Source organism: Marmota marmota, unplaced genomic scaffold, assembly GCF_001458135.2.
Source record: "Marmota marmota marmota unplaced genomic scaffold, marMar, whole genome shotgun sequence".
In the NCBI taxonomy this organism is placed as follows: domain Eukaryota; kingdom Metazoa; phylum Chordata; class Mammalia; order Rodentia; family Sciuridae; genus Marmota; species Marmota marmota.
This window is the reverse complement of record NW_025999896.1, coordinates 900239-919496: the sequence shown is the minus strand read 5'-3', so window position 1 is coordinate 919496 and position 19258 is coordinate 900239. Positions and strand designations below refer to the sequence as shown.

Here is a 19258-nt window from a genome sequence, read left to right as displayed (position 1 = left end):
TCCTTTTGTTTTCAGTCCTTCCTTATTTAGCAGGAAGTTGAAGGTAGAAAAATGTTAATTTTCAAAATTTACACATCAAATAGGCAAAGAAAAAACACCATGATAAGTCACTGTGGAAGAAAGAAAAATATTTTGCCTTGGTTCTTCTAACAGTACTGGGACTTTCTTCCCACTTTTTAAGCATAGGGCTTCATATTTTCTTTTCCTTTCTTTCTTTTTCTTTTCTTTCCTTTTTTTTTTTTTTACTCACCAGTACAAAAACCCAGGGGTGCTTACACCACATTCACATACCCTGAGACCCCAGCCCTATAGCTAGGTCTGCTTAGGGTGTCTGCCTAAGCCACATTCCCAAATCCCCAACTCTCCCTGCTTTTTTTTTTTTTTTTTTAATGACAGGGTCTTTCTAAGTTGCTTAGGGTTTTGCTAAATTGCTAAGGCCGGCCTGGAACTTGCCATCCTACTGTCTCAGTCTCCTGAATCACTGGGATTACAGGCGTGTACCTCCATTCTTCCTGGACACATTTTCATTTTGAACTGTGTTCTGCAAATTATGCAGCTAGTCCTTCTTCAATTTATTCTGCAGCTGATTCTGGATTAATTTTCTCAAAATACAGTTTTAATTAGGCCATTCCTGATTCTTCAGTCTAACACCTGGAGGGTGCTCCACAATCTATACCCAGCTTGGGTCCCTAACCTCCATTCTCACTCATCCCTAACTAGTCCTCTACTGGAGCTGAATTGGCCCCTCCCTGAACAGACTGTCTTACCCCCAACTTCACACCTTTGTCCATTTTATTTCCTCATCCTAGAAGACTGCCAGCCATTATGAGGCCACTCCCAGCCCCTGACCATTCATTCAATGCATATCTAATGAGCATTTGCCTAGAGTCAACACTATTCTGGTCCCTGTGTTCCTGACAGCCCCTTCCTGTAAACAATAAAAGTAAGCAAACAAAACAATGTAAATATTATGCAACATAATAAAACATGGTGATAATAAAACAGGTATCAGATAAATAAAGCAGGAACCAGAGAGCTGGAGATATAACTCAGTGATAGAGTGCTTGCCTAGCATGCATGAAGGCCTGGGTTCAATCCCCAATACTGGGGAAAAAAAAAAAAAAAAAAGGTACCAGAAGGCACCTGGTTGATCAGATATAGCCTTATGAGGAGGTAACTTTTTTTTTTTTTTTTTTTTACTTGGAATTGAACCCAGGGGTGCTTAACCACTGAGCAACATCCCCAGTCCTTTTTATTTATGTTTTTTTGGGGGCAGGGGCTACAGGGGATTGAACTCAGGGACACTCAACCACTGAGCCATATCCTCAGCCCTATTTTGTAATTTATTTAGAAACAGGTTCTCACTGAGTTGCTTAGTGCCTCTCTGTTGCTGGAGCTGGTTTTGAACCATGATCCTCCTGCCTCAACCTCCTGAGCTGCTGGGATTACAGGTGTGCACCACCAACCCAGATCCTCAACCCTTTTTAATATTTTGTTTTATTTTTAAAATTTTATTTATTTTAGTTGTTGATGGACCTTTATGTTTTATTTATATGTGGTGCTGAGAATCGAACCCAGTGCCTCACACATTCGAGGCAAGAGCTCTACCACTGAGCCACAACCCCAACCCCTTAATATTTTGAGACAGGTACTTGCTAAGTTGCTCAGGGCCTCACTAAGTTGCTGTGGCTGGCTTTGAACTCAGGATCCTCCTGCCTCAGCCTTCTGAGCCACTGGAATTACAGGCATGCACCACCACACTGACAAGGAGGCAACTTTTAATGTGAGTCCTAAATGACCTAAAGGTGCCATGTGGAATACAGTAACAAATTTCCAGAAAAAAGAGGGAAGTCCAAGTGCAAAAGCTGGCTTTAATGAAGGAAGGCAAGATTGATGCAGCAAGAGGTAGGCAGGGGCCAAACTCTATGGGTTTTTGTAGGCCAAATGGGACAGTTTGGATTTTAATCAAGATATCATGTAAGTAGGGTTCAGGATGTAGCTCAGTGGTACAGCACTTGCCTAGCATGTGGGAGGCCCAGGGTTCCATACCCTGTATCTCCAAAAGAAAAAAAAAAAAGTAAATTTATTTATTTATTTGGTACCAGGGATTGAACCCAGGTATGCTTAACCACTGAACAACATACTTGGCTCAAAAAAGGTGAATTTAAAAGCCAGGTGCAGTGGCACTTGCCCGAAATCCCAGTGACTCAGGAAGCTGAGGCAGGAGGAACACAAATTCAAGGCCAGCCTGGGCAGTTTAATGAGACCAAAATAAAAAACTAAAAGGGATTGGGAATATAGCTCAGTTGGTAGAGTGCTTACCTCACAGCACAAGGCCTGAGTTCAATCACCAGCACCACAAAGACAAAAATAATAAAATAAAAAATAAAAGGCTATGGGGATATAGCTCAGTGGCAAAGCACCCTCGGGTTCAATTACTGGTACCACAAACAAAACAAAACAAATATCATGGAAATAGTTCTAGGGTTTTAGGACTTTAAGCTGTGGAGTGACACAATTGAATTTAATGAAAGTTCTAGGCATGGTTATATGAGCCTCTAGTTCAGCTATTTGGGAAAATGAGACAGGAGGATTACTTGGGCCCAAGAGTTCAAAGGAAGCCTGGGCAACATAGCAAGATTCCATCTGGGGTGGGGGGGAAAGTGATCACCTTGGTGGCTGTCTTGTGGAGATTGGGTCATGGGAAGCAAAGAGACCAGTTAAGAGGGCTTTTCAGTGAGCAGTCTAAGTGCAGTTTGGCTAGCTTAAAATAGAGTAGCAGGTTGGCAGATGGGTTTAGGATGTATTTTGGAAGTAGAGAGGAATGACCAATGACAATGGGAGAAAGATGGGTATCATCAGCTGCACACATCTGTAATACCAGCTACTCAGGAGACTAAGATAGGAGGATTGCAAGTTCGAGACTAGCCTGAGCAACTTCGCAAAATCCTGTCTGAAAATAAAAAAAAAACAAAAAAGGACTGGGGATATAGCTGAGTGGAAATGTGCCCCTATATTCAATTTCCTGTACTAATAAAAAAAAAAAAAAAAGCAGGGGAGGAATCTAGGAATGTTCAGTAGTACAGTACTTGCCTAGTATACCTAAGACCATGGGTTCCATCCCAGGCATGTAGCATGGCAAGAAAGAAAAAGATGATGTCTGGTTGCTGAATTGGGCTTAAACATGGAATTTCTCCTTCTACAGGAAATCTTAGGGAAGCAAGGAACTCTTTCCAACAGCAGGAGAGGAGCACTGAAATGGTCCAGTCTTGATCTGGAGAGATGAGCATACACACACGCCCACTCCCTACAGCCTGGCAAATAGCCTAAAGGGTTGGCCTCCAGCTTCTTGACTCAGACACTGCCTTGTACCCCAGGCTCAGGTGGAAAGAGTGTCCCCCATGCACTCTAAGGGGTTATGAAGTAAGGGTGAGATACCTGTCTCTGACTTCTTTGATAAGGAAAGGAAGTTGGGGAGCAGGGGTTCCTTCACTTGATGCCTCCTCTGCAGAGAGAAGCTGAGAAAGGCAAAATCTGGAAAAGTCTGTGGCTTGGGGGCAAAGAACCATTACAAACCTCCAAACTAGGGGCTGGGGATATAGCTCAGCAGCAGATCACTTGTCTAGCATGTACAAAGACTTTGATTTAAACCCAGAACAAAAACCAATGACAAAAATCCACCTCCATTACCCCAGGCAGGTGGTGTCTTCTCACCCTACCAGCTGGAGAGACTCACTTTCCTTCTTCATCCAGTGGTTATTAGCTCCCATCTCTACCCCAAACCCAGGGTCACAGCCTGCTGAGTCCTCCTGTAGCCTCAGGGCCATTTTCCTCAGTCTGGATTGCAGTAAGCACCTTTTCTGCAGCCTACCATCCACCCACACACACTTGTCTGTTACAGATTTTTTTTTTAACATATAAAAAGGTAATAAAACCTGGTACTTAAAAAAAAAAAATTCAACTCCAATCTCTCCCTGGAAACCCAGCTACCTGTCTAGGCTCTCCAGAAGAGAAAGGGAGATGGGTGTCCTTATCCTCCCTCTCCCATATCCAGAGCCAGTCCTGAGGTCTGTGCCCCTAATCTCTGCCCCTCCAGCCATGCATTTGTATCGGTTCTTAACAAAATTTGCAAAAACAAGAGTAAATAAAGAGAGTTCTGAAACATACATAGAGGGAAAGGGAAATGGGGAGTTTAGCTGGGACAGTCTCAGTGTTTACAAGATTAAAAGAGTTCTGTAGATGGTGATGATGGTTGTAAAATGCCACTTGATGCCACTGAGGTATACACCTGAAAATGGTTGAGATGAGCTGGTTATGGTGGTGCAGGCCTGTAATCCCACTTACTTTGGAGGCTGAGGCAGGACAATCACAAATCTGAGGCTGGCCTGGGCAGCTTAGTGAGACTCTCTCAAAATTAAAAGTAAAAGGGGCTGGGGATATAGCTCAGTGGTAGAATATCCCTGGGTTCAATCCCTAGAACCAGGAAAGAGAGAGAGAGAGAGAGAGAGAGAGAGAGACAGACAGACAGACAGACACGGGGGGGGGCAGGCTAAGATGGTAAAATTTTTTTATATATATATTTTTAAATTTTGGGTGGACATAATATCTTTATTTGTTTTATGTGGTGCTGAGGATCAAACCCAGTGCCTCACGCATGCTAGGTAAGCACTCTACCACTGAGCCATAACCCCAGCCCCTAAGATGGTAAATTTTATGTTGCATGTATGTTATTTAAAAAAAAAAAGACAAAGGACAGATGTTCTTTGACATATAAAACCACTGACCAGATAAAACTCAAACTCTCAGCAGGGCATACCAGTCCTTTCACCATGTGGCCCAAGGAGTCTCCCTAATCTGCCTTCATTCCACTTCATCCTACCTCACAGTTCAGCTACATCATCTGCTCTTTCTCATGCTTTTTTTTTTTTTTAACCACCTGCATTACTGGGGATTAAACCCAGGTCCTTGTGCATGCTAGGCACACCACTGAACTACCTTCCCCAACACTTTTTATTTATTTTATTTTTTAACTAAATGTGGTACTGGGGATTGAACCCAGTGGTGCTGTAACACTGAACCACATCCCCAGCCCCTTTTAAATACTTTTATTTTAAGACAAAGTCTTGCCAAGTTGCTGAGGCTGATTCAATCTGCAATCCTCCTGCCTCAACTTCCCGAGTAGCTGAGATTACGGGCAGTTGCTACCACATCCAGCTCCTTTCTCACTATTTATATTCAGCTGTCTTGGACTTACATGTCAAGACCTATGCATGAGGTTAACATTTTCAGCACTTTCCATATATCAAGCACTGTACTACACATTTTACCTATCTGATTCATCAAATAGGAACCCTAAGTTTAGGATAACATCTCCATCTTGTAGGTGGGAAAACTGAGAGTTAATGAAATTTATTTATTTGTCCAGCTTCACACATCTAAAACTCACTTCTTTGATGATCCTTGATAGAACTAGCAACCAGGTTCCCTGGTGTTTCATATACTTCTGTGTAGAGAATCAGATGTGACTGTGTTACTATTACTGCCCTTGATGGAGTCTGCCTGCAAACGGGATATTCTGTCAAGGTATAGATAGATAACAGCGGACATGCTTGAAAACAAGGTGTCTGCTGTCCTTGGGAGGACTTGCCTGCAAACGGGATGTTCTGCCAAGTGGGCTAGGAGGGCACTAAGAAAAATTTTATTATCTGTTCTTAACAAAGAGCAGAGCTCAACATACTCCGGGCCGAAAGTAGATTAGCCATGAGAAGCGGGTCACTTCTGATTAGAAAGTAAAACTTCTGTATGCTATGTTTAATTAGCTGAAAGACCTGATTTATTGATGTTGGAAGGCTGCCTTCTTTGTTCACAATACTATAAAAAGATTGCTTGTACACAATAAAGGACCTTTTTTCCTGCTGCTGCTTTGCTTGCTCTGCTTCTTCTTTCTTTCCCCATGCTGACCTGCAAGTGAATTACTGCAACACTTCTGTGTAATATATTTTACATGTCAATCTCCCAAGACCCCAGTTATCTAGGGCCAGTACCAAGTCTTATTCATCTTTAGAGTCCCTCTGAACTACCTAACACAGTGCTTGGCATACTGTCAGCGCCAATAAATGTTAGTTGAAAGAAAGAAAGAAAGAAAGGATAGGGGCAGACCCAGAGGAAGGGAAGGAGAGAGAGACAGGGGATAGGGTGGAGCGAGTGGGTAGGCCAGGCCTGGAGGTTGCAGGGTGTGCTGCCAAGCTCAGGAAAGGTTTTTTTTTTTTTGAGGGGTGTAGAAAAGGCAGGGGATGTTGGGCAGGCATAGTAGGTGCCCTTGGTGCGGGCTTGGCAAAGTCAATGTCAAAGCAAAGTCAGTATTAATGAAAGAGTGCAGACAGCTCTGGACGGTAATCAGGAATCCTGGAATCTAGGGCAGCCTGCAAAAAAGAGAAGTTGGGGGCACAGTGTCCTGGAGAGGGCAGGGTGGAAGAAGAAAAAAAAAAAAGTTGGCCCTGGGAATTTACGGGGACAAAAGATCAGGAAGCTGCCCACAGAATAATCTCTTCGGTGGGTGTCCAGATGTACCTGGGCTCTTCAAACTCCTCCCTGCTGCCTCACACTGGAGGCCTCTATAGGACAATTGCTTTTCATTATTCAGGTCTCTGCTCAAGTGACACCACTTCAGAAAGGCCTTCCCTGACCACCTGACTACTTCCCTTCTCCCTATATTATATTTCAGATTTTTTTTTCCAGTACTAGGGATCAGACTCAGGGACACTCAACCACTGAGCCACATCCCCAGCCCTTTGTGTATTTTATTTAGAGACAGGGTCTCACTGAGTTGCTTACCCCCTCGCTTTTGCTGAGGCTGGCTTTGAACTTGCAATCCTCCTGCCTCAGCCTCCGGAGCAGCTGGGATTATAGGCGTGTGCCATCACGCCTGGCTATATTACAGATTTTATTCCCTTAAGAGCTCTACTTGTCTGAAATGATGCTGCCTATATATTTGTTTTCTTATTTATGGGCTGCTTGTTTCCCTCATAACAGCAGGGATTGTATGTGCCTTTTTTACCAATGCATCCTTGGTGTCCACAACAGTGATGGGCAATTGTAGGTGCTCAGTAAGTAGCAGTTGAAAGGTTATACCCAGTTGGCCTAGGTTGACCCTGAACATTGACTAGGGACCAGAATCTAATGTGGACTCCCTTGGCATTCTGAGAAACTCTTACAAACACTGCTGGGTGGGAGCAGGCAGCTGTAGACCCCAGGAAGGTCTAAAAGGTTAGGATTTAGAGGATTACAAAGCCAGATTTAGGATTTTTCTGTCTTCCACACAAGAGTCTCTACTGAAGTCTCCTTGCCCTGGCTGATATCTGCAAAAGGCCATAGGAGGTCCAATGAATGACACCCTGTTGCCTGGCTTCCTGGTAGGAAGATCTTTGTAAGAAACTGGGAGGCTGCGACACTGGGATTACCATGGGGTCTGAAGATATGGGAAATGGTTTAACAGTTCCTGAGAGGGCACTGAAGGCTGAGGCAGGAGGATCACAAGTTCTAGGCCAGCTTCAGCAAAACTTAATGAGGCCCTGTCTCAAAATAAAAAATTAAAAAAAGGACTGAGGATGTGGCTCAGTGGTAAAGCGCCCCTGGGTTCAATCTCCAGTACCAAAAATAAAATAAGAGTTCATGAAAGAAATGAGAATTAAAAGGTGCAGACTGAAGGCTGGAGTACTGGGACTCCCAAGGATTCCAAAGAGGATTGAAGATTAGAAGCTGGGGGCCACCAGGATTCTCCAGAGGTCTAAGGAATGAGGAGGCCTAGATCCCATATACTTGAGGACAGAGATCTTCCTGAATCTGACTGCGCTTTCTAACTGGGACCAGTACAAGTCAGTTCTTATTTAATGGAATAGAGATGAATTGGTCTGGGAACACAGCAAGGACAAAGACTTAGAGAGATGAGGTCACTCTCTCTCTCTGCCCCCCTTCTCTTTTTTTTTTTTTCTTTCTTTCTACTATTCTCCCACTGCTACCACCACCCCACCCTCCATAGGGATGGAACCCAGGTTGCTGCACATGCTGCGACTATTCTAACCACAGAGCTACGTATCCTGTCCCCCCTCCCTTTTTATTTCTCTCTTCTTCTACCCCTTTTCTTAGAACCCCTGCTCCATCTCTCTCTGACCCTCTCACGCCCCCTGCTGCTCTTTCCCTGGGCAGCAATGGCGAGTCCAAGGACCAGAATGATGGTAACAAGAAAATTCTAATCTGATCTCTGAGGAAGGAAAATGGAGTGTCAGAGGGAGTAGATGTGGAGGGAAAGGCTGGGTTCCTAGTTTCCAGAAAGTGACTTGTGTCTGTGTGTGTACGCCTGTGGGTGCTATTGCTGGGATCTCAGCCTTCATCACCACTTCTTCAGGGAAGCCCCCTTGACTCCCAGATTAGGTTAGAACCTCCTACCTAGTCTCTATGCTTCCACAACTTTCTTTCTCTCTCTCTTTTTTTCTTCTCATTATTGGAGATTGATTTTAAGCTTTCCGCATGCTAGGTAAGCACCCTACCGCTCAGCTACATTCCCAGCCTCTTTTTAAAATTTTTTTGAGACAAGATCTCACTAAGTTGCTGGCCTCAAACTTAAGAACCTCCTGCTTCAGCCTCCTGAGTAGCTGGAATTATAGGTGGGCACCATCACACCAGGTACTTTTACAACTTTCTGACTGCTTTTTTATGGCATTTATCAGTTTCCAATCATCCACTTATTTGTTAGCATTTGAAGCCTCCCTTTCCCATAGGACTGTTGGGTACCGTGAGGGTGGGAACCAGGACTGTTTTTGTCAGTATATCTCAATGCTTGACACAGTGTTTGGTCCCTTGCCTGTACACAGTAAGTGTTTGTTGAATAAATGAGCATATCACATTCATAGGGGGTTTAATGGGAGTTATCAGTGCCATTGCTTGGGATCTGGGGGCAGCTGTGAGTCCAGATGTCCTGGCTTCTGCTCAGGGCCCTGTCCACGTCCAGTTTCTGTCCTTGTGCCCAAAGGCCATCCAAGCAAAAGGAAGCAGAAGAGTCCTCTCCTAGAGGGAGGTGGCATAGAGGTGGCATTAGAGCATTAGGGTGCCTTGAATCCTGAAACTCCTTACTTTTCAGTTCTCTAACTGAATTTCCAAAAGTACTTCCTCCCACTGCCCCCTTATCTTTTTTTTTTTTTTCTTTTTCTTCTCAGTGATGGGGATCAAACCCATGGTCTAGTATACGCTAGGCGAGCTCTCTACCACTGAACTGTATCTCCAGCCCTATTCCCCCTTCCCCCCTCCTTTATTTTTATGTCAGAGTAACAGGCATGATTTTATAAGAAGGGATAGAAAAGGGGAGAATGGGACACTGTCAAGGGAGAGAGAGTGGGTCCTCTCAGAGAGGAGAAGGACTCCCCTCTTTTTTGTGGTCTTTTCTTCTTCTGTCCCAGAGTTCCCTTGAGGTACTGAGGAACTTGAACATCTCACTTACCTGGTAAAGCTCCCAGGAAGAGCCGGCCCTGAGGTTGGGTCCAAAGGTTGAGGAGGGGGCCAAGGCTCAAAGGAGGCAGAACAAGGACCTCTGTCTTCTGCCCCTGGCTCAAGACCACTCCCGACATACTCAGCTTCAACTGAAGAGGGATTCCCAAAACCAGGGGCAGAGCCAGCCCTGGCCCTGCCCCAGAAGACAGCACTACTTTCTGCAGTGTGAGAGACAGGGACAGGAGTAAGGGAGGAAAGAATGGGTTATACCTATTCTTTGTGGCCCCACTCTAGCTGCCTTAATTCAGTCTTTAAACCACACTTCCACCTACCGACTGTTCTCACCACTTACATCCTGCCCTAATTTTCCTGGTTTGACTTTCTATAACCCCCCCCCACCCCTTAATATAAGCTAAAGCTGTTTGCTTGCTGTAGGCAACTTTAAGATATATTCCTGACTCCCCACCCCTATCCTTAAACTTGCCTAATATTGAAAATTTGGAGGCCCTCATTGCTCTCAGGATTTACTGAATACAGGCAGCGCCCCCTACCCTCCCCCTTTACTTGATCTTGGAGATGAAGACTGAGCCAAGAAGGGGTCTCTGGTTCCCCAAGGGCAAGGAGATGGCCTGAGCCTGCCGCCAGCTTAAATTCCAAGTCCAGAGAGAAGGCCAAGGGCTCTATGTGAGGCTGAGGAATGTCTGCAGGGAGAAAAGATCATCCTGAGACCTCAAGGCTGGGGTTTCATGAAGAGAAGAGCCTAGTGTTGGAGGGAGACAGAGGAAGACAGAGCTGGCCATGGAGGGAAAAACAGTCTCCAAGAAGTCTACCTTGGAGAATGAATTCTGCATGGGTCCCCGGAGGGAAGAACAGCCCAGGTTGTAATTCCACATCACAACTTCTGAAGGTCGTGGAGGGAAAGGATGAGGACTGGGCTTGTTGGCCTAGCCAGGTATCCCGGCGCAAGCAGCCATCCAGTGCAGGGACAAGCTGGAGTGGGTGCAGAAGAGGAATAATGTTGGGCCGTTGAAATCAGGGTATGTGAGCCTCAGTCCCAGCCTCCCCCCACTCAATTTATTTCCCTTTGAAACACAAACATTTGGCTTCCCCCACACAGCTTTTATCCCATCTTCTTTCCCTAAAATTTGGATTTCTATTTCCACAGCTTAGTCTTGGTTCCTACCCCTGTGATTTAGTTACCGGCAACCGAAGGTTGGAGGTGGGGAAGAGCAGCCCTCCCAGTGCAATCCTCATGATGGACTGGGGTTTGCTGTCCAGGGGCCCAGAGACCTGTCTCAGGCGCAGTATCTCTTCCCCATTCACCCACAGCAGTACTGAGTCCCCTTCGATCGTCACTTTCATCTGCAAAAGGAGGTGAGAAGTAGACACAGAGGCCCCTGTGGTCTGTAACTTTCCCTTTCCTCTGAGACAACCTAGTATGGTTCTAAGAATGTGCACTTGAAGACACAGCTGGCATCCCTAGCTCACTCAGGTCTTCTCACTTATATATTGTCTAAGCTTTTGAATTTCCATTTGAAAAAACAGAGATAAGAGTAGCTACATCATGGAGGTTTTGTGTAGATTTGATGAGATGCCAATGACAAAGGATGCCAATAATTTGGTACTGTTTTCCTTCTTTATACCAGCCCAAGACACCCCTTCCTGAAGCAAAAGAGTTAGCTTACCTGGTGCCATTTCCCATCATTCAGCCGAGGTCCAGCACCTACTGTAAGCTGGGCCAAGGAATTGAGCAGTTGGATTTCAGGTTTGCCATCCCGAAGCCCCAGCATGAACCAATCATCCTTAGCATTAGTATCCCCATGAAAAATCACTCCCTCTGGATCCCAGGTTCGAAATTCAAAGGAAGAGGAGGTTCTGATAGGATGAAGAAGGAAAGACTGCATATGGGTGTGTCCTTTGAGGTGGAAGAGGTGGAGTTCAGGGAGACAGAAAAAGGGAGACATGGAAAGGTGGAGACAGGGTAGGGTCAGGGGGCTGGGTCCAGAGGATAGGTGAACCCCATACTTGTTTATCTTGCTGAGGTCAAAGGTCATTACAGCTACAGGCTCTTGTCCTAGGTCATTGCTGAGGTGCCTAGCAGGAGGGTCCTGGGCCCTCTGTTAGAAAAAGAAGATAAACAAGTTGGGTGAAGGACACATCAGAGATGGCAAGAAAGACATTGCTACAGGACCAGAGAAGAGAAAAGGACGGAGCCAAAGTGCAGTTCATTTAAATACACACACAGCTGAGGACCCTGTCCCACTTCTGCACCTGGGTAGGAAGAAGGTGTTCCAGAGTCCATCCCTGGTGAGTGTGAGGTGGCAGCAGCAGCAGCAGCAACAGTAGCAGCAGCAGCAGATGTGAGGTGACCAGTGGGCCTCTGCTCTCCATAGTCAGCAGCAATCCACTCTGTGGCTCAGACAACTCTGAGAAGAATGTGTGGGGGAGGCAGCCTTGCACATGGGTGGTGGAGGGTTAAAGGTTACCCGGGGGGAAGAAGGGGGGGCAGGAAACTGGGACACTGACCCTGCGGCCCCTCTGAAGGTAACTGGGGTTAGGGACAGAGTCCCTCCATTACCATCCCCCACAGCAGAGGACAAGTTTATGAGCTGAGAGAAGACATTCCATATCCCCTCTTCTTCCCTAGACCCTGACCTAGCATTCTATCTACTTGCAGAGGATACTTAGCAGATCTGAGGTCTGCAAAGGATCCTGCCCTGCTCAATTAGCATCAGGGCTAGAGATGAGACATGGAATCTCAATTATCTGGCAGAATGACCTTAGGAAAGTCACCTCACCTTTGTGCTTCAGTGTCGTTGTCTGTCAAATGAAGGAAATAATCATTTCTTTATGGGTTGCTGTGCATGAGGGTTCACTGAGATAATGCAGGCACAGTGTCTGAACTCCTCCCTAAGTTTTCCCAGGCCTCTTGACACTTGTCTCACAAGGAACTATTGTCTTTGTGTGTGATTTAGTGGATACTAAGAAATAACCTGGCCCCACTCCTAAAGATATCCCTTATCCATTGATTACAGGGCCCAACAGTCTACCAGAGGAAAATCATCACCCTCTCCCTGACCGATTTTAAAATACAAATGTCCCTGAGAGAAGAAACACTTTGAGCCACGCAACAGCCGTAGAAAATAGGGGTGGGGGTATAGTTCCCTGGTAAAGCACTTGCCTAGAAGCCCTGGGTCTGATCCTCAGCACTGAAACAACAGAAATAAAACAAAACGGTAGGATACAGCTTTAACAGCTGGGGGGCTTGGGGATTCACCCAGGGTTCGGGTGGATCCGAAATGGATGGGTGAGTGAGTGAAAGCTGAAGCAGATAATCACTGCACACTTAAATTAAAGTAGCACAGGGTTACTTCTAAGGCGCGGGTATCTCTGATGGACATTTGGACTGGAAGCTTTGATCTCTGACCTGGGCCCAGTCACCAGACCTTGCTTTCGGAGGCGGGGTTTAGCCTATTTTGCAATCTGATTGGCTAGTCGGCTCGGCTCTTCGGGCAAATTTAGTGGTTACCCAGGCGGTGAGGACCAACTCACTGGCTCTCGCGTTCTCTCTGCTCTTCTGGAAATATTAGAACCCGGGCTGAGAAGCCGTGGCACCTCCGCTACCCCTCTCTCCCGGCTTTTTGTGACCCGAGCTTGTATGCTCTTTGCTCGGCCCTGCCGAACACGAGTGGGGGTCGTTGTCCTTGTTCCAGACGGTGGGGATCCGGATGGCTTCCGTGCGGATCCGAGAGGCCAAAGAGGGAGACTGTGGAGACATCCTGAGGCTGATTCGGGTGAAGGCTGGGGAGCGGGAAAGCAGGGGGTCAGAGCGGCGAGGCCTGAGCCCGGGAGTGGGAAGTGGGCGTGGAGGAGGGGCAGGCCTTGGGATCTAGCTCTGGGAGCATCCGGGCCCTTCTACTCTAATCTTGCCTGGATCCCGCACCGTAGGAACTGGCTGAGTACGAGAAACTCTCGGATCAGGTGAAGATCAGTGAAGAAGGTGGGGGCTCAGCAACCGTGCCCTGACGGGGGGCTGGGGAGGAAGTGAGGGATGTGTTTACTGGGCAGCAGCTCCTAATTGGGCATACACACAAGGTCCTCTTTCTCCCTCTTTTCACATTTCCCAATCTCTGCAGCCCTGAGAGCAGATGGCTTTGGAGAGAATCCTCTCTATCACTGTTTGGTAGCAGAGATTCTTCCAGGACCTGGGGAATTACAGGGTAAGAGCACTTATCCAGTCAGCCTCAGTCCTCTCCGCTGTTCTTTCCAGAGGCCTTACCCCTCTTTTTTTTCTCTCTTAGAACCCTGTGTGGTGGGTTACGGGCTCTACTACTTCATCTACAGCACATGGAAGGGACGCAGCATTTATCTGGAAGACATCTATGTGATGCCAGAATATCGGGGTACTGGCCAGGGGCTTAGACCAGGCCAGACCACATACAGAGCAGACCACAGACCCACCACCATCCCCTTCTCCCCTCATCTGAGCCTAATGCTTTTTCTGATCTCCTTTAACTCAAACAATGGTTCTTTTTGTCTTTCTCCTTTTAACAGGTCAGGGGATTGGTTCCAAAATAATCAAGACTGTGGCTAAGGTGAGAAGGGTGGGAGCTACAAGCTAGGTCTGAAAAAGCAAAGATGTATGAGGGTGAATTGAATGAGTGGGTGAGATTCTTCAACTTTTTGGCCTCAGAACAATGAGGAATGTCTTCTCCACAGGTGGCCCTGGATCAAGGTTGCTCCCAGTTCCGCCTGGCAGTTCTGGACTGGAACAAGACGGCCATGGATTTGTACAAGGCCCTAGGAGCCCAAGATCTGACTGAAGCAGAGGGCTGGCACTCCTTCTGCTTTAAAGGAGAGGCAATGAGAGAGTTGGCAGGAAGGTGATGCCATCGCTTGGGGATCTCTCTATTGGAGTTTCTGTCTCCATCCACTCAAGCACTTCTCAGAGACCATTTCCACAGGGACCCAGAGGCCTCCCTGAGAAAAGAGGGTTGTGGATGCAGATGCCTGGAGTACAGAAAGAGCAGAATTGAGGGAGAGGCCTTGTTGGGGGTGAAAAATAAATGAGAATCACTGTGTCCTGGTGTGGTATTGGGTAGAAGAGTTGATAGGGTGGCAAAATCTTCAGTCACTTCAATAATTTCTTTTCCTCCCTGTGGAGTACTGGCGATTGATCCCATGGGTGCTCTATGACTGAGCTACCATCTCAACCCTTTTTGAGACAGAGTCTCCCTAAGTTGCCAAAGCTGACTTTAAATCTGTGATCCTCCTGCCTCAGCCTCTCTCTCTCAAGTAGCTAGGATTACAGGTATGCAGCATTGTGCTTGAACAAGATTCTTCTATGTTCCGATTAGGGGATATTGTTCTGATAGTGGCTGGAATAGCCAGGAAGCAAGAGGTGAAAGAGGGGCCAAGTTGTCTTTGATCTTCCCGGGGCCAGTTTTGGCTCCAGCTTGTGGGATACAGAGAAAAGAGGCTTGGCACATCAAGCTTGTCTGTTTAGAATCCAAAGGCCTCAAATGTCTGGACAGAGCTATGTCAGATCCAAAACTAAGGCAGGCCCACCACTCAACAGAGGCAGCAGACTGCCCCCTGGTGTCAGTATTTCAAGGGGCACTGAGAAGAACCCTTTGCCTTAGGATTTAATAAATCAGCTCAGCTTGCTGGGAGCATTGGCATCATACTAGGGATACTGAGGCAGGAAAATAGCTTGAGCCCAGGAGTTTAGGAGCATCCTAACCCTGTTAAAAAGTCGGTTACCTAGTGTTTTGTTTTTAGCACTGGGAAATGAACCAAGGCCTTGCACATACCAGGCAAACACTCTACCACTGAACTACATCCCCAGCTTTTTTTTTTTTTTTTTTTTTTAAGACAGAGTCTGAGCCAAGTGGAGTGGCACATGCCTGGAATCCCAGTGGCTCAGGAGGCTGAGGCAGGAGGATCGCAGATTCACAGCCAGCCTCAGCAATTTAGTTGAGGCTTTAATCAACTTAGTGAGACCCTGTTTCAAAACAAAAAATTTTTCAAAATTGCTGGGGATGGATCTCAGGGATTCAGTGCTTTTGGGTTCGATTCCTGGTACCAAAAAAAAAAAAAAAGTCACAGGTTGGCTTGGGGTGTAGCTCAGTGACAGAGTGCTTGCTTGGCATATTCAAGGTCTTGGGTTCAATCATAACACCAAGAAAGAAAAAAAAATCACAAAGTCCTTATTTTCAGCATGGTTTGCCTTATAAAAGAGGAAAATTAAGTTAAAAAATTAAAACTTTAAGACCAGGGGAAACAAGGAGGGAAAGAAGTTCATTTCTTATCTTTTTTCTTTCTTTTTTTGTGGGACCAGTGATCAAACCCATAGCCTTGCACATGCTGAGCAGTTGCTTTACCTCTAACTCTCATTCCCCAGTTTCATACTATTTTATTATGCAAGTTATGCAGATTTGTTGTAAAAAAAAAAAACAACAAAACCAAACATACATATAAAAATAGAAGCCAGGCATGGTGGTGCACACCCATAATCCCAGCAGCTTGCAAGATTGAGGCAAAAGGATTGAAGTTCAAAGCCAGCCTCAGCAAAAAGCCAGGTGCTAAACAATTCAGTGAGACCCTGTCATTAAATAAAGTACAAAATAGGGCTGGAGATGTGGCTTGGTCGAATTCCCCTGAGTTCAATCCCTGGTACCCTCACATGAAAAAAAAAAAATAGAGGAGGTGAGGGTGTGGTAAAGTGTCCTAGGTTCCATTCCCAGCATCAAAAAATACGTAAAATAAAAATAGAAGTCATAAACTTACTTACATAATCGCAATTAACCCTTTGGTATTGATTATCCAGCCTTTAGAACACATAGAATACATACATGTATAGTTAAAAGAGTAGGACTTATGGGATCATACTTTTTTTTGGTGGGTAAGGATTGAACTCAGGGGCACTTAACCACTGAGCCACATCCCCACCCCTATTTTGTGTTTTTATTTATTTATTTATTTTTTCCAGAGAGAGTGAGAGAATTTTAATATTTATTTTTTTAGTGGACACAACATCTTTTTTTGTATGTGGTGCTGAGGATCGAACCTGGGCCGCACGCATGCTAGGCGAGCGCGCTACCACTTGAGCCACATCCCCAGCCCCTTTCATGTTTTTATTTAGAGACAGGGTCTCACTGAGTTGCTTAGCGCCTTGCTGTTGCTGAGGCTGGCTTTGAACTTGCAATCCTCTTGCCTCAGCCTCCTGAGTCAATGGGATTACAGGTGTGTACCACTGAGACGAACTGGGATCATACTTTTGTAGCCTGTTTTTTAATTTAACTATATGTCAGAAACATGTTTCCAGGCTGTATAGTGTATATCTGTCATCACTTTTGATGGTGGTATATTGTTCCTTTTGTGCATGAGCCATTGGTTAAATTGTCATATCAGTGGGAAGAAAATTCAGACACTGAGGCAGGTAACATAAACGTGTAGGTTGTAGGAATCAGTATCTATGGGAGTTTAGAGAATTGAAAACCCATCTAAAAATTCAAATTATAGGGTCAGGGTGTAGCTCAGTGGGAGAGTGCATGCTTAGTATGTGCAATGCCCCGGATTCAATACTCTACACCAAAAAAAAAAAAAAAAAAAAAAAGAAGAAAAAAGAAAATCAAATTATTGAAAATACATAGTTCAGCCAAATGGAACACTTGTTTCTGGCTCTGATACTATAAAGGAAATAAACAAACCTAACTCAAGTTTCTCGAATACTTTGATTCAACAATCAACATTAGGCTTCTGTGACTTCAAAAGGTATACAGATGTTTCCTCATGAATGGGCAAGAAAGCAACTCTGCAGAAGACGGATGTCTTCTAATTCAATTTATTTATTTTGGTACTGGGGATTGAACCCAGGGGCACTTCAGCATTGAGCTATTGAGCTGCATCCCTAAATTCCTGAGACTGGCCTGGAACTTGGGATCCTCCTTTTTCAACCTCCCAAATTGCTGGAATTATAGGCCTGTACCACATCGCCCTGCTGATTTAATTGTTTTGCCACTGTCTGCCATGAGTGTCAGACGCCACAGATTGAGGGCTCAGTCCCCAAGAGTGCTCCTCCCTCATTTCAGGTGCCAGTGTCCAGCCCCAAGTTGTTTTACCAGTGCTTCTGATCCATTGGCTATCAATCAGATTCCTACAAATCTCTCCTCAGGTTCTATCTACTTGCTAGAGGGCTCACAGAACTCAGGAAAACATTCACCAGTTTATTATTAAGGAAATTACCACAAAGGATACAGATGGGGACATGCATGAGGTGAGGTTTAGGAGCAGGCTCAGAGCTTCCCTGCCTTGTGCAAGTGGGCCACCCTCCAAGAACCACCAGGTGTTAAGCTATCCGGAAGCTCTCAAGCCTGTCCTGTGGAGTTTTTTCCTGCATGACTGAATAAGCCATTGACCACACTGGAGATCAACTTAACCTTCAGCACCCCCCACACACCAGAAGTTGAGGGATGGGGCTTAAAGACCCAATCTTCTAGTCTGATCTTGGTCTTTCTGGTGACCATCCCCCCTACCTGAAGCTGCCTTGAGAGCTGCCAGTCATTTTTTGACTCATTTGTATAAAGGCATCAATTTGAGATTAGAGGGATTTAAGGAGTTGAATGTCAGGAAACAGAGACATAGACCAAATAAATATTTTACAACTGGCCCTAGATACCAGTTTCCTGCAGGTGGATGATCTTGACTAAGAGATAGTGAAGCTGGTAAAGCCATTTGTTAGCGGGAGACAGAAAAATTCAATTTTATGCCCTTGGTTTATCTCAGTCTGGCAAGGATTACTCCCCCACCCCATTCCGCGGGAATTAAACCCAGGGGAGCTTTACTACTCAGCTACATCCCTGCCCTATTTATTTATTTATTACATTTTGGTACAGGGGATTGAACCCAGGAGTGCTTAACCACTGAGCCACATCCCCAGCCCTTTGTTGTTGTTTTTCAAGAAGATCTCACTAAATTGCTGAGCCTGGCTTTGAACTTGCGATCCTCCTGCCTCAGCCTCCGGAGGAGTTGGTATTACCAGCGGCGCCCCGCTCAGCTTCATTTGCTTTTCGGTATGGCTTATGAAATTATTCTTTAACTCTTCATTATATTAAAATCTTCTCAAGCCAAGAGCAATGGCTCTTTCTTCCCCCTGTGGTGCTGGGGAGTGAACCCTAGACCTTGAGCATGCTGAACAAGCACTCTAGCACTGAGATACATCCCCAGGTTAAGAATCCTGACTCTTGCAGAGAGTTATAGATACTTAAGACAGTCAACACAGCGCGCATCAGGCAAAGCCTAGCGCGTGCGCACCGGGCTCTCGGCCTTTCGGCTCCTCCTTTTTTTTCTTTGGAGCGTGCGCACAAAGAAAGACAAAGGTGGAGAAAGTGACCAAGCAGTCATTCAAGCGCATGCCCATCCCAAACTTGCCCGAGCCCCTGGGGCTCACTATGGTGAAGTGGGTGTGGCCAGCCGGGCGGCGGAACTCCAATCCGAAGAAGTGAACTTGGTTCCTCCCTCCCCATGATTGGTTTGCACTTAGTGTTGTGGGGCGGGGAAAGGAAGAGAGGCGGGCGGTGGAGTGATGGGGAGGCGAATAAAGACAGTGCATCTTGTTCTGCGCAAGCGCAAGGAAGCGACCAGGAGGGGGCGTGAGAGAGTGGAGGAGAATGTGGAAGCCCTGATGCGCTGGCGAGCGCGAGTGGGGTCGCCAGCTTTGACGCCTGCGCTGTGGTGCCTCCTAGCCCGCGGCCGGCGGGCGGGCGGCGTGGCC

At 46.1% G+C, this 19258-nt stretch overlaps 2 protein-coding genes across 3 annotated transcripts; one reads left to right on the top strand and one right to left on the bottom strand.

Annotated features, from left to right (window-relative positions):
• Positions 1-8914: 8914 nt before the first annotated feature.
• Shbg (sex hormone binding globulin) lies at positions 8915-12408 on the bottom strand. The gene is made up of 8 exons (XM_015504427.2): positions 11755-12408; positions 11509-11600; positions 11169-11358; positions 10684-10845; positions 10314-10473; positions 10048-10184; positions 9494-9701; positions 8915-9063 (listed from the first exon to the last, which is right to left on the bottom strand). The coding sequence occupies exons 1-8, from the start codon at positions 11872-11874 to the stop codon at positions 8915-8917; spliced, it is 1218 nt and encodes a 405-aa protein (XP_015359913.1). The 5' UTR covers positions 11875-12408.
• A 596-nt stretch (positions 12409-13004) lies between these two features.
• Positions 13005-14564, top strand: Sat2 (spermidine/spermine N1-acetyltransferase family member 2). 2 transcript variants are annotated; one of them, XM_015504430.2, is made up of 6 exons: positions 13005-13277; positions 13432-13483; positions 13620-13703; positions 13785-13886; positions 14038-14078; positions 14203-14564. In XM_015504430.2, exons 1-6 carry the CDS (start codon positions 13212-13214, stop codon positions 14368-14370), a joined length of 513 nt encoding a protein of 170 aa, XP_015359916.1. In that variant the 5' UTR covers positions 13005-13211; the 3' UTR covers positions 14371-14564. The 2 variants fall into 2 exon arrangements, with proteins under 2 accessions (XP_015359916.1, XP_048653953.1); XM_048797996.1 differs by lacking the exon at positions 13432-13483 and having other exon boundaries at positions 13006-13277.
• Positions 14565-19258: the final 4694 nt, after the last annotated feature.